This window comes from Cyprinodon tularosa, unplaced genomic scaffold, assembly GCF_016077235.1.
Source record: "Cyprinodon tularosa strain WSP-4 unplaced genomic scaffold, ASM1607723v1 ctg60, whole genome shotgun sequence".
NCBI lineage: Eukaryota > Metazoa > Chordata > Actinopteri > Cyprinodontiformes > Cyprinodontidae > Cyprinodon > Cyprinodon tularosa.
In genome coordinates this window covers 1,317,559-1,332,444 of record NW_024039341.1, presented here as the reverse complement: position 1 = coordinate 1,332,444, position 14,886 = coordinate 1,317,559, and the positions used below count along the sequence as shown (strand labels likewise).

The 14,886-nt window shown below is 39.2% G+C and overlaps 1 protein-coding gene across 1 annotated transcript in view; it reads right to left on the bottom strand.

The window, feature by feature from the left end:
- Nucleotides 1-6,004: 6,004 nt before the first annotated feature.
- drd2l (dopamine receptor D2 like) overlaps nucleotides 6,005-14,886 on the bottom strand; it is a 36,399-nt gene continuing 27,517 nt past the window's right edge. Inside the window, exons 6-8 of the mRNA XM_038307096.1 lie at nucleotides 13,410-13,493; nucleotides 12,903-13,257; nucleotides 6,005-7,447 (exon numbers count right to left, since the gene is read on the bottom strand). Of these exons, the coding sequence (XP_038163024.1) occupies nucleotides 7,251-7,447; nucleotides 12,903-13,257; nucleotides 13,410-13,493 (636 nt within the window). The 3' untranslated portion in view covers nucleotides 6,005-7,250. The remainder of the gene's footprint in view (nucleotides 7,448-12,902; nucleotides 13,258-13,409; nucleotides 13,494-14,886) is intronic.

Genomic DNA, 14,886 nt, shown 5'->3' with positions numbered 1-14,886 from the left:
TGTCATTGGCACTCTATGAAATATGCATGGGTATTATTGTGAGCCTGGGTCAGAGTTGAGAAACAGAGGGTAATGTATACTGCAAACAATGAGTCACTCACAAGGGCAGCTCAGACTCATGTAAAAAAAAAATTGGATTTCAGATAAATGAAAGATAAGTATCTAATACCCTGGCTCTCAATATGTGTCTTTTTGTGTTCGATTTTCCCTAAAGCCTTTTTGATCTTCTTTCATGAAACTTCCAAGTATTTAGAGGGATCACCGTGTCATGGAATTTGTCAGTATGTTCTAGGTTACATTGCAAGGATTATCACAGAGAAGGAGACATAGGGTTATCCCAACAAGACAAGATGTATCTTTGTCTTTCTTACTATTTCTGCAAGAAAATATCTTTCTTGTTATTTTTAGCTTAGTGATTTTGTTTCAATTTTGTGATTTTATTCTGACCTTTAGTTTAATTTCAATACATTTATGAGCTGTAGTTCCTATTTTATTTTGATAATCTTATTTCATGTTAAACCTGATTCCAAATTGTTTTCTTGGATTTCTCATCTCTTTGGTGTTTAGTCATGTTCAATTTGCTCTATGCCTAATTTGGGTGTTTTCATTGCACTTACTGATGACTTATCATTTCCTCACTTGGCTCCATTGGTTACATTTATCTGCTTCATTAGTGGTTACAAAATGTGTTGTGGAAATAGGCACTAGATGCATGTGGGATCTCTTCAGCCATCCATCCAGACAACCTGTTATCTTATTTTGAAATGTATTGCATCTGTCTTAATCTTCCTGTCTTGCTCGGTTTCCCGTTTTATGAAATTGACTAGTTTTGCTTCATCGTCTGTTAAAGTAGACTCTATTCCTGTTTCTGAAAGACAACGGAAGAGAGCTGCATGTGATGCCGAAACACCACAGAGCTGGTGGGAAATACATTGAATAAAATAAGAAGCAGGATGAGGGAGTCTGTGTGAACGAGGGGTTAAGTTTATGATCTCCCACACCTGCTCCACATTCATTAAACTGTTGTCAACTGTTGTCGAGGTAGCGACTGCTACCGTTTTAACATTCGTTGTTACCAAATTCTCAGCCATGGTGTAATGCCAATTTGTCTCTACATTACATTAGCTGTAGTTCTTCCACGCTGGGTTTTATTGACTGTTAAATTAATATTTTTGCCTGCTTGAAGATGTTGTGGCTGTGTTTGGCTCTGAGAGAGGACCTCAACATCCTCCCTGAACAGGAATCAGTCACCATCACAGTGACAGACATCCAAGAAATGTCTCAGGTATGAAAAACTGGACAGCGCCAGGCCCCGACATGATACAAGCCTACTGGCTTAAGAAACTCAGGGCACTCCATGAACGCTTGGTAGAACAAATGAACCAGCTTCTGAGAGATGGAAACCACCCTGAAAGGCTAACCAATGGGTGCACAATCTTGATCCTGAAGGATCCTTCAAGGGTTACAGTCCCATTCAGCTACCTGTGTCTTCACAACATTGAAGCTCATGTCTAGGATCATAGCGGCTAAGATAAGCGGGCACATGGATCAATACATGAGCACAGCTCAGAGGGGAATCGCTGAAAATACCAGAGGTGCCAAACATCAGCTCCTTGTAGACAGAACAGTTGTTCGAAATTGCAGAACCTGAAAACACTAACTTGAGCACTGCCTGGCTTAATTATAAGAAAGCCTATGACTCGATGCTACACCCTTGGATCATTGAATGCTTGGAGGTATACAGCATCAACAGGACTCTAAGAGCACTCATTACAAACTCAATAAGGTTGTGGAAAATCACCCTTGAGGCCAATGGCAAGAAACTTGCACAAGTCTCCATCAACTGTGGCAAATACCAAGGAGATGTGCTGCACCCACTGTTGTTCTGCATAGGTCTGAACCCCCTCAGCCAAATAATCAACAAGGCTACAGATACATACTCAGGAATGGGGCAACCATCAGTCACCTCCCTTACATGGATGACATCAAGCTCACGGATCCATACCACCCGGATCTACAGCACAGACATCGGGATGTACTTCGGATTAGAGAAGTGTGGTCAGATGGTGACTAAGAGAGGGAAGGTAGTCCACTGGGTCTCACTCCCAGAAGACAGAATTAGGAATTAGAAATTAGAAAATTATAAGTACCACAAAATCTCACAAGCAAATGGCAACCTTGAAGAGGTGACAAGGAGTGTGGCTACGGCCAAATATCTCCAACGAGTAAGGCAGGAACTAAGAAGCCAGCTCAATGGCAAGAATAAGTCTCAAGCAATAAATAGCAACGTTCTACCAGTAATCAGATACCCTGCAGGAATAATAAGCTGGTCAAAAGATGAGATACAGGCCACAGATGTTAAGATATGAAAGCTCCTAAACATGCACATAAGGAACCACCCCAAATCCAGCACCTTTAGACTGTAGCCGTAAGGAAGGAGGCTGAGGACTTGTGAGCAGAAGAGCTACTGTACTATCCAGGATGAAACATCCAAGATCCATAAGTACATCAAGGACACAGCACCAACAAGCGACATGCTCAGTGAATATCTCAGACAATGGGGAACAGAAGATAAGGTGCTGGCGGTTCCGTCATGGGAGGATAAGCCCTACATGAGATGTACTACCAAAACATAACCAAAGTAGCAGATATCAGAAAATCCTACCAATGGCAAGACAAAGCCAGACTGAAGCACAGCACAGAGGCACTCATCATGGCTGCACAGGAGCAGGCCCTGAGCAGAGATGGGAAGTAACGAAGTACAAATACTTCGTTACTGTACTCAAGTAGATTTTTCTGATATTTTTACTTTACTTTATTACTTATTTTTATGGCGACTTTTTACTTCTACTCCTTACATTTTTACACAAATATCTGTACTTTCTACTCCTTACATTTTTAAAAATTGTCTCGTTACTTTAGTTTTGAATCATTTCAATGGAGTTACCGTTATTATTTTTCACGTCATCAATACCAAATTCAATCTAATTGGATGGGAATCTACGTTGCATTTGACGCACCACTACAAGATGAATCGACAGATTCGGCGGTATTCATTCGCGGCAAATCATTGCAGCTTGGTGGCGGTGGCGTTAGCATAGTAGTATGGATGACGAGATGATTGAAAATGAACACAACGGAGATCTAGTCCTATTGGCAGACATCCATTCAAAATGTAGGCAATGGCATGAAAAAAGTGGTTTCTACTTTTACTTTTATACTTTAAGTAAATCTACAAGCCTGTACTTTGTTACTTTTACTTGAGTAAAGAAGTTTAATAAGTACTTCCACTTTTACCAGAGTATTTTTTAACACAAGTATCTGTACTTTCACTCAAGTACAGAAAGTGAGTACTTTTGCCATCTCTGGCCCTGAGCACCAGAACAATAGAGGCCCAGAACTACCACACAAGACAAGACCCCAGGTGCAAACTGTGTAAAGATGCCCCTGAGAGTGCTAGAGCACATATGTCAAGGCCCGTGGGACTGATCCAGCCCGGGAATTGTTTCTCCATGGCCCCCTAAATGATATTTAATTACCATTAGGCGGAGCTGATCCTGCAGGTTATAGGGACGGACATGCTGCTGAGCAAGGGGCAGGTGGGATCCTTACAATACTCTGATCGAGACGGAGTGCTTCTTACAGATGCAGACCACTGCCATGACTGTGCCATCAGGTCACCTCCCGGTTTTCTGTGCCTGGCATGCGTGTCCGTCACTATCACCTGCAGGATCGACTCACCTCTCCCTCCCTCAGCCTATAGAGATAGATATACCGTAATAGAGACCCAGATCTACCACACCAGACAAGACCCTAGGTGTGGAATGTGCAAAGAGGCCCCAAAGACAATCCAGCACATAACTGCAGGGTGTAAGATGCTGACAGGGAAAGCTTACATGGAGCGCCATAACCAAGTGGCTGGAATAGTGTACAGGAACATCTGCGCTGAGTATTGGCTGAAAATACAAAGGTCAAAGTTGGAAACACCTCCAAAGATGGTATAGAATGACCGAGCCAAGATCCTGTGGGACTTCCAGATACAGATGGACCGAATGGTATGGGGAACCCAACTGAATATTGACCATATGTTAACTTATTCACTAGAACTAGATATTTTTATTGCATAGTAACAAAGGAACAAGAACTGTTCAGCTTTTTCACATCCATTATAGCATGTTTCTTCTGTTTTGGTTTTATTTGTATTAAGAAGCCTTTTTCTGCCAGCTGAGTAAGTTGAAAATGTGTGTTTCTAGGTCATACAGAGTAGAAAATAAATATTGCAGAAAGAAAACAACGTAGTGCATACAGATATAGTATTATATGAATCAAGACTTAAGCTTTCTAATGTAAAGTTTTCGCTCAGACTGTTCAGAACCAAAGTATGTGGTCCCATTCTCCTCTCTTCATCATCACACTGATCGTGAGTAAATGAAACTTGCACATTTCTGACAGCTTCACATCTGAGTAGTAACAAACCAGGGAAAGAAAATAAAACACTTGGCTTTTCTGTGTTATGAAGAAGCAGTGTTTACAACATAATAGCATCAATTGTTTTATCTTGTGTGTGTTGACAGATCAGTAAGCTTCACTGACAGTGCAGCAGAGCTGCTGTCATGAAGCCGTAAGTTGCACACTGGAGTAAACTACTTTTCTTTGTCTCTTGTATTTGAAATAAAAAAGCTGGTATACTTCAGCTGATAAAGGAAGGTTTATCTAAATTTTCTATTACTTTTTCTACTTGTAGTCTAGACGCTTAATGGATTAACATCTAAAGAAAGTTGACTAAATCACAGAAGAATTTGTAGTTATTTTAATCTTTAGGCTTCGTTAGAAGAGAGGTTTGTGACAACAAAGGAAAATATCTAAAATGAAAGAATGCCTATGATGTAAATTAGTTTAGTCACACAGCCCTCTGATAAAATTTCCAGGTTTCTGCTGGATGCGAATAGAGCTGAATCTCTATGGTTGATTTTATTTGGTGTCAAAACAAGAATGCACAGTGATCATCCCATTATTACAGTAGCCAAATTCATTTGGAATAAATTAAACAGAGCAGGTATCTGGGATTTTATTAAGTCATCTCTAACTCCTTTATTGAATAATAAAAAAATCAGGGGGGGAAATCAGTTAAATGGCCACAGTGGCAGAAGGTGGGAATTTCCTGTGTATTTCATTTGTTTGATATCAAAACTAAAACGTATCTTAACTTTGATGAGTTTGTTGATAGGTATAATTTGCCTTGCAATCAATTTTGGAGATTTGTCCAATGAGGTAGTTCATTGTCCAAATGGCTAGGCAGCCCACTCAGATGTCCTTTGTGCGGCTCTGAAGAAATATTGCTTTGTAAGCTGGCCAGTGGCAAAGGTATTACCTCTAACATATACAAAATGTTACTTATTCAAAGGGTCAAAGTAAAAAAAACCTCAAGACTCAAGACATGGCTTTGGACATCTGAAGGTGATTGGCACTCATATTTACAAAATGTAAAAACAATGTATAAAGAAATTAGTAACAAGTTTATTCAATTAAAAACCATTCATAGATGGCATAGAATCACTCAAAAACATAAACTGAATTTGATTCCTAAAGACACTTGCTGGAGATGTAATGAGGAGGGAGCATCTATTCTACATATACTGTACTATGGGCCTGCCCTGGTCTTCAATGTTGGTGGATAAAGATTATGGAAGCCATTTTCGGAATATTGAAAAGAAGGTTTAATGCTACCAAGCTTGCAGATTTAGGCTCATCAGTAGAAGTCCCAGACTCACACTTCTCACCTTCTGACAAGAGGTGGCCTTTTCTGACTACAGCAAAAGGGATTCTATTAAAACACTGGATGAAAAAGAACCCTCCTCATTATGATGAATGGCTGAAAACTATGGTTTAACTGGCTGTTTGGTTAAACTGTTGCTGTATATTGTACATGGTCTGCTTTTACCACCTGGCTAGCGGTAAAGTAGAAGTGGAAAGGTTGGTGTGACAAAATTGACATATTTGCTTTTTAAAAACAAAATAAAACTTGCATTAAAAAAGACAACCACCAGCTAGTCCCTTCATAGTTCAACTTGCACATTTTCCATTTTGCTTCACAGTTTATTCAGAGTGACATTAGGGCTTATTTTTACCTTTATAAGTTACAGATATTGTCTTCTTATGGGACAAAACAATAACTTATCTTTAATACTTTTCATTGATGCAGCATTGAACAAATGCATAAAGTACTCTTTTTTGTGGCATCATGTACATTCAGAAAGAGAACAATGTATTTTCTACATATCAAAAGAATAGAAAATAAGCACATGCAGAGTTCATAGTGTTTAACAGTTATCCATTGTGAAAAACAACTTCAGATTGTAGGGCCTGTGGGAAAAGTTAGGATAAATTAGGCAATAAAAAAAACCCCAACAACAAATAAAACAGATTTTGTGTGAACTATTCATTTCTGATGCCCTCATTTAAATATTTGCACAGGCTGTTGATAAGCTTATGTAAATACTGAGTTTTTTCTTAATAATTATTCATACAATGGTCAAAAAATAAAAAGCATTCAAAAGTAAAATTTACGTTTTAAAACAGTCAGCTGAGTAAAAACACTTATTTACAGCACAAACATATGAGTTTATTAAAATAAAATAGATTCTTAAAGAAAAATAACAAAAGAGTTGTCAGCAATACAAAAAGACGATTTATTTTCCTGTTTTTGTTTGTTTAAATGAACCCTGTCATGTGAGGAATACAAGCACATGGTGTTTGTCAAGATTACAAGTAAATTCAACAGAGCCAGTCTGATGCAAATCCAGTGAAGCTGTACACCTGGACAACATTATTATTATCTTAAAACCCACAAAGGAGTTAGACTGAATATATTACTCTTTACTGAATATATTTACATTGCACAGAATACATCTCTTCCACTATATATAAATCCAACTTTTTTGTTTACCTTGTGGCTGTCTTCCACTTTTCCAAATCTGTTTTTGTGAGTTCTTTTGAGCCTGTTGTCATTGCCTTTCTTAAACGTTGTTTTCTCTCCACGGTTTTGTCTTGTCTTAGCCGCTGGTTCTATTTTTCTCTTCTATCCTTCAAAAAAGTATTTATCTCCATGTCTCCAAGTTATCCTGATTACAGTCTCAGTTCTTCTTAGCATCGCACTGTCACAGAGATCTTTATCTTTGCTTTCTCCTCTATAGCCCCACATCTATTTTTCTTATTTATTCACTTTGACAGCTGGTGCTTCTCGGTCAGGGCTAGCAGTGAAGGATCTTGATGAAGGCTTTACGAAATTCAATGTTAAAAGTGGTGTAGATAACGGGGTTTACAGCACTGTTGAGATATCCAAGCCAGGTGACAGCACTGTACAGAGAGGGCGAGATGCAGCAGCTCCTACAGTGGGCTTTAAGCACGTGGGTCAAGAAGAAAGGCAACCAGCAGATAATGAACACACCTTGGAGATAAAAGACAACATTGATTATACATTTGTGTATGTTTAAATATAGCATGCTTTTGTGGTGTGTCTCAGGAATAAATGCATAATTCTACCCTCACTGTGCTCAGCAGTTGGACCACTGTTTTGGGACTTTAAAAGCTTAAGCCTAAATGTTCCATGCAGCTTTTTGTCATGTGGCCAATTAGCTCAATCATCATCATGTCATTCTATCATAAAACCCTTCATGAAAAATTCCCTTTTCTTGCCCATGTGGGCAGCTGAAAATGTTATTCAAGTTTTTAAGTGTCCTATTTAAGGTATTTCCTCTGTTTTGGCTGGTAACATCTTGGGTTTATCTAAATTTCATCTTGAGGATGAATTTTGTCACAATGAACATTTGCTCAGGCGTTCCAGTATTTTTCTGTTAATTGAAGAAATAGGTCTAAGTGTTTGCTGAATTATTCTTAAATATATAATGACCAACTTCCCTTCATCTGAGACCCAGTTTTTGTTAAACTGTTCAAACTTTGGGATATAATTGAGTTTAAATGTAAGTTAACAATTTAGTTAGATTTAGGAAGACTGGTTATATATCACTTTTTATGGGATGCCTATTTAGTTCAGAATATTTATGTATATTTAGATAAGATAGCTATGTATGATAAAGGATTTGCTTTATGCATCACAATGTGTGTGAAACCACACCAGCTATTATTCTCTAAATAATGGATCAGTAAACTTCTATTTTCATAATAACCAATTCAGATAAGCATTTATGAAGCAACCCCAAGAAAAAATCTTCAAAGAATATCAAAAGACCATTTGGTCCAATTTACACTAACTTTTGAACTTAAACGGGTCTAAATTAAACTAAAATACCATGCCTTTAGAGACTATTTGGCTCCCTTGAACTTTTCGACCTTTTGCCACATTTCAGGCTTCAGAGATAAAGACATAAAATTGTATTTTTTTTGTGAAGAACCGACAACAAGACACAATCATGAAGTGGATCGAAATGTATTGGACATTTTAAAAAATTGTGTGCAAAATTATTCAGCGATTAAATTTGCTGTGATTACGGCTGCAAATCAAATGGAGTATGTCTCTATCAGTTTTGCACATTGAGAGACCAACATTTTTGCCTATTTTTCTGTGCAAAATAGCTTAAGCTTAGTAAGGTTGGATGGAGAGTGTTTGTGAACAACAGTTTCAGTTCTTTCCACAGATTGGTTTAAGGTCTGGATTTTGACTTTGCTATTTTAACACCTGGCTATGTTTATTTGTGAACCGTTCCATTGGAGATTTTGCTTTATGTTTTTGATCAATGTCCTGTTAGAAGATAAATCTTCACGGTCTAAGTCTAAGTCTGAGACTTAGACTTAGACCGCGAAGACAACTTTTATTGTCATTTTGTACACAGAGGGTGCATACAAAATGAAAATTCGTTCAGTACAGCTCACAACACATTTCCATTTTTTAAAGTGGAGCAGTGATAAAATGTAAACATGGTGATTAGATGTAAACATAAGACTGAGATAGGATTTACAGTTTTTTTTATTTTAATTTTTTTGTTTTTTTCAACATTCAGTAGTCTAATGGCGGTGGGAAAGAAGCTGTTCTGGAATCTGCAGGAACTGCATTGGATGCTTCGTAGCCTCTTCCTAGAGGGCAGCAGGGAGAACAGTCCATGGTGGGGGTCTGAGGGGTCATTTATAATGTTACAGGCTTGGGACACGCAGGGCTGGGATGAACTATCTTTTATGGAGGGAAGAGGAGCCCCGATGATCTTCTCTGCGGTTCTCACCACTCTTCTCACCTTCTTCCAGTCTGAGGTGCTGCAGCCTCCACACAACACAGTGAGACAGCTGGTCAGAACACTCTCTATGGTGCTTCTGTAGAAGGTGATAAGAATGGGTGGGGGCAGGTGGGCTCTCTTCATCCTCCACAGGAAATACAAGCGCTTTTGTGACCTTTTGACCAGTTAAGTGGTGTTTACAGTCCAGGTGAGGTTGTCTGTGATGTACACCCCCAGGAATTTGGTGCTGTTGACCACCTCTACAACTGAGCTGTTGATGACCAGTGGAGCGTGGTTAGACGGTTTTTCCTGAAGTTAACGATGAGCTCCTTCGTCTTCTTCACATTCAGGATCAGGTTGTTGTCTCTGCACCAGCCCACAAACTGCTCCAACTCCTTCTGTAGTCCAGGTCGTTGTCATCTCTGATGAGGCCCACCACTGTGGTGTTGTATACGATGTTCACGATGCGATTGGTGGTGAACCTGGGGACACAGTCGTGCATCATTAGAGTGAACAGCTGGGGGCTCAGGACGGAGCCCTGATGGGAGCCTGTGCTTAGGTTGATGACATCAGAGGTTTTCTGTCCAACCTGGACTAACTGGTATCTTTTTGTGAGGAAGTCTAACAGCCAATTACAGAGGGGTGTATTGAAGCCCATCTGTTCCAGTTTGCCTGTCAGATGTTGTAGGATGATGGTGTTGAATGCTGAGCTGAAGTCCAGGAACAACATCTGCACATGGGTGTTCTGCTCCTCCAGGTGTGCCAGACTCAGGGGAAGAGCGGAGGAGATGGTGTCCTCAGTGGAGCGGTTCCATTGGTGGGAAACTGGAGCGGGTTGGTAGGAGACTTGAAGCATGCTGGCACTATGGATTGGTCCAGCGAGGTGTTGATAATGTCTGTGAGGACAGCAGCCCGCTGACCTGCACTCTCCTTGTACAACCGCCCAGGTATGTTATCAGGGCCTGGGGCCTTTCTTGGGTTAACTCTCCTCAGAGTTTTCCTCACTTCAGCTATGTCAAGGTTAAGTGTCTCCTCCCCCTGGTGTAGAACAGGTTTCACTGCTGAAGTGCTGTTTAGAGTCACTGCTGGAGTGCTGTTTGGTGCCTCAAACCTTCTAAAGAGGTTTTTTAGTTCATTTAGGAAGTCAGCGTTTCCAGATGCAAACAGGTTTCCTTCAACAATGGTACTGTCTTTGGGTACATCAATCTTCCCATCATCCCTGTCCCTGCTGAAGAAAAGCAGGTCCAAACCATGATGCTGCCACCACTATGTTAGACAGTGGGGATTGTGTGTACAGGGTAATGTACAGTGTTGCTTTTATGGCAAACATAATGTTTTGCACCTTAATTCCACAAGTTTACTGTGTTTCCTAGGTGGCTTGTTGCAAACTTTAAACAAGACTTTTTATGGGTATGTTTAAAAAAATGTCTTTCTTCCATGAAGGCCAGATTTGTGCAATATTTGACTGATTGTTATCCCATGGACAGTCTCTCCTTCTGTAGACCTCTGCAGTTCATCCAGTGATCATGGGCCTCTTGGCTGCATCTCTTATCAGTCTTCTCCTTGTTTGAGCTAAAAGTTTAGAGGGATGGCCAGGTCTTCCTAGATTTGCAGTGCCTTATACCCCTTCCATTAAAATATTATCCCTTGCACAGTGCTTCTTGGGATGTTTAAAGCTTGGAAAATCTTTTGGTATCTAACTCCAACTTTAACCTTCTCAATAACAGTATCTCAGACCTGCCTGGTGTGTTCCTTGTTTTTCATGATGCTCTCTGCGCCTTACTTCTTACTTCTGAGACTATCACAGAGCAGATGCATTTATACAGACTTGATCACACACATGGATTCTATTTATGGTCATTAGTCATTTAGGTCAACATTGGATCACTTAGATCCTCACTGGACTTTTGAAGAGTTTGCTACATTAAAGTAAAGGAGCCCATTCATTTTGCATACCCCAGTTTTTTTTATTTGTTAAAAAAGTTTAAAATATCAAATGATATTTGTTCCACTTAATGATTCTCTCCCAATTGATTTTGATTCTTCACAAAAAAATAAAAGATTTATATCTTTATGTTTGAAGCCTGAAATGTGGCAAACGATCATAATGTTCAAGGGGGCTGAATACTTTCCCATTGAATTAAATACAAGAACAACTCATCAGTGGACTAAGTTTGGAATTTTATTCTCTTGGACTTCTTTTTTAATCATTTAAAGAACATTTCATCATTTTATTACTCAGATAGGGCATCTAAGCATTTATAGAGATTTTAAGATACAAATATCTAAAAGAAAATTTGAAATTAAAAGAAGCATTAAAAACATGCTCACTATGTATAAAGTTTAGGTGAACAGCGACTCTTCCAGGTCATTGGTCATTATTGGTAGCCCTTCCTATGACTCTGTACCTATGAAGAAGCTCTAAGCCTTAAAAAGGGCGGTGACCCCTGCTCTGTAAAATTACACCACAGACAATTATTTTAAGAAATTATTTCTTTACTACGTTGATGTTTTTTGTTTCAACTATAACAACGCTTTGTTCCGATCATCTTTAAAAATATAGTTCAGCTAATTCAACTGTCAGACAGCTTGTGTGTTTAGTTTGCGCAGCAAGAAAACAAATCAAGCAGCAATGTAAGTTATAAGAATTTCATCTATCTGCATTTGATCATTTCAAAATGTCACAAAACTGCTGAAGCTACAGATAACCTCATTGGTTTTTATTGTGAGTGATGCAGTCAGCCATAAAATATAAAACGCGAGGTTGTGAGAAGGCAGAATGCAATCGAGTAAGATATCAGATATAAATGAGATTGGAAAAAGATTGCTGCTATGAGTGTCAGATTTTACCAATAACTATATATCTCTTAGAAGTAAAAAGTGCAGTGAAACTGAATCTGAAACTCTCCAGTCAGTGTCAGAAAAACTATTCTAATCTTAACAGAAATTAATATAGTTTTAATACATTTTTAACTCCTTTTTCCCCTTAATTCATATAAAATTTTGTTCCTTCTGATTCACAAAAAAACCCTAAGTACAGAAAAATGAGACTGTTTGACTGTTCTCCCTGCTGCCCTCTGGAAAGAGGCCTTGCAGCATCTGCTGCAGGTCCAGCAGGTTCTGCAACAGCGTTTTTCTTGTTGACATCAGACTGTTGAAATGTTAAACCTGAAAGTGGACTTTGTATCAGTCTTGCAAAATTATTTTGCACCACCAACATGGCTGAAAACTTTTATAACCCTTATAAGTAGGACACAACTCAATGTTATACTGCATTTTGGATCTTATTTTGCACTGCACTGAACCTTTTCATACTAATGCTCCTTTGCACCATTTTTTCTTTCTAAACTGGTTTTCCTTTTCTCTTATATTGTTTACATGATGATCACTACTGCACTTCAAATGGCAATGCTCATTTCACTGTTGGAAGCTGTAAGCAACTTAATTTTGTTTTGTATACACTTGATGTATACAAAATGAGAATTAAGGTTGTCTAAGTCTAAGTCTGTAACTATAGAGATTAAAACTGTTCAAAATGTGTCTTTTTAATAAAGTAACATGATTTAATTTGTTTTAATAACATCAGTATAACAGTAAGGCAGATTATAAATTGGTTAACTGTGTAAATAATCCAGAGGTGAACATCTGATTAGTTTGTCTGGCCTTTCTCTTCCTCACCGAGCACGATGGCCAGCATCTGTGTCGCCTTCCGCTCCTTTTGCTGCGAGAGCCTCCCTCTCACCCTCTCCTTGGTGGTTCCCCATTTCTCTTTGCCTCCGCTGCGCTCCCTCCACCCCTCTCGACCTCTCATACCATCCTCTAGAGTAGGAGGACGGGGCATCAATGCTGATCGTGCCACAACAGAGGAAAGGGTGGGGGCCGGTCCCACTGCGATGGAGAGGGAGATCTTAGACTGTAGTGAATTAGAGGAGGGCTGGGGAGCGTTGGGAGGGGGGAGGTCCTGCTCTGTCTGTGGCAGGAACCGACCTGGCTCCACTTCGAGAGGATGAACCACGGACTCCTTTACAAGTGTCTGACAGACAATAAGAGAAGACGGATGGAAGTGAGGAAGACAGGCTTTGGGAAAAAAGATGCAGATAATTTTAAACCATGAACTGCTGGTGAATAGCAGACTGTTCAGCATTTAGTAACAACAAAAAAATAAAGCAAAAAAAAGTTGCTCACCACTTTCTTTCGTTGAGGGCCTGCAGTGGCAGGTCTAAGGATCATGGTGCATAATTTCACATCTTCTGGTTGTGTGCATTTATTCTTAAAAGAACAGAAGCAGGAAATAATAAAAAAAAAAACAGGCATTTACACTTGAGAAAAATTCATTTACAGAATTTCAATTACATGTTTGGTCCACTGTCCCTTATTAACTGTGGAACAAAAATGTTTTATATAGCTTTACTATTAAGATATTGTTTTTTGGACAACAATGGAGAACAAGCAAGAAAAACCAAGGAACATGTCTTTGTGTTTTCTAGCACACAAAATCATCACCTTACACAATATTTCTTATGTGGTAGTCTTGATTTTCATGCATTCTGTGGTGTTTCCAGCATAGTGTGCTATATCTGCTCTGTAAAAAGGATATCTAAAAATGGTATTCTCATTGTGTGAATAACTATGAAATCTAAATCAAATCCAGCATTAAAGTAGGCAGACCATAAATATGTTATTGCAGCCTTCTTTTGAATTACAACCATTTGGGTTGATTGTGTGTTGGAGTGCATGACTAAACATTTTTGCATATATAAATGTTTTGTGTTATTGTAAGGGAATGTTTGTAACCTAGATGTGTACATTTAAGTTTGTCGAGCACCTAAATGCAGCAGGGGGCAGGTAGACCCCACCAGAAAAGGCCACAGCAATCCAAGAACATTACCTTAGGACAGCCAATCTCCCTACTCAGAGGTACACATCCAAGTCAAATGTGCAAAATTTCTAAAGTTGGTGTTGTATCTCGAAAGGACACTGTTAATTACACTTGTTTAGTTTGATTCAACTATGCAGGAGTTAGTTCTTCTAAATATTTGGTGTTACTTTACCCACATGGCCTATCGATGGCAATCGGACGGCCAAGTGGGGTCTCTGTACAGGCGCCTCACTTGGTTACGGTGTAGCTCATCACCATGAATGAGTAAATGATCAATACTAGTGTGTGGTGTTAAAGTTTGCCCTAGTGGTTAGGGCATAGAGCTTGGAATCCTGAGGTTCTGAGTTCAAACCAAGGTAGAAATGGCATATTTTATATCCTGGGAGGCCAGTGGCCAAGAGCTCAGTAGAGAGAGGACTGCCACCACAGCCTTGTGCAATGCTTGATGCCCTCAGCAAGCCTAACACAGCTCCAGGAGTCACTGGCCACCAGATGGGGGACCATAATACTTAGGGACGTGGCCACTTTCCAAGAAACTTTAAAGGTCTTATTGAATATTGTCTGTATGTATTATGATTTAATATGATTTTAAGTGCTCTAACAACTTTTCTAATGTACATTTAATGTACCTTTCATTGTGCCACACTAGTTTTTTCAAATTGGTATCCTTGCTTGTAAAAATAATAAATGTGTGTCTTATGTAAAGTGTTTTACACTTGAAACACCCAATGAGTACCTTAAGCTCATCTGTAGGAAACCGGTTGTCAGCCAGACACAATCACA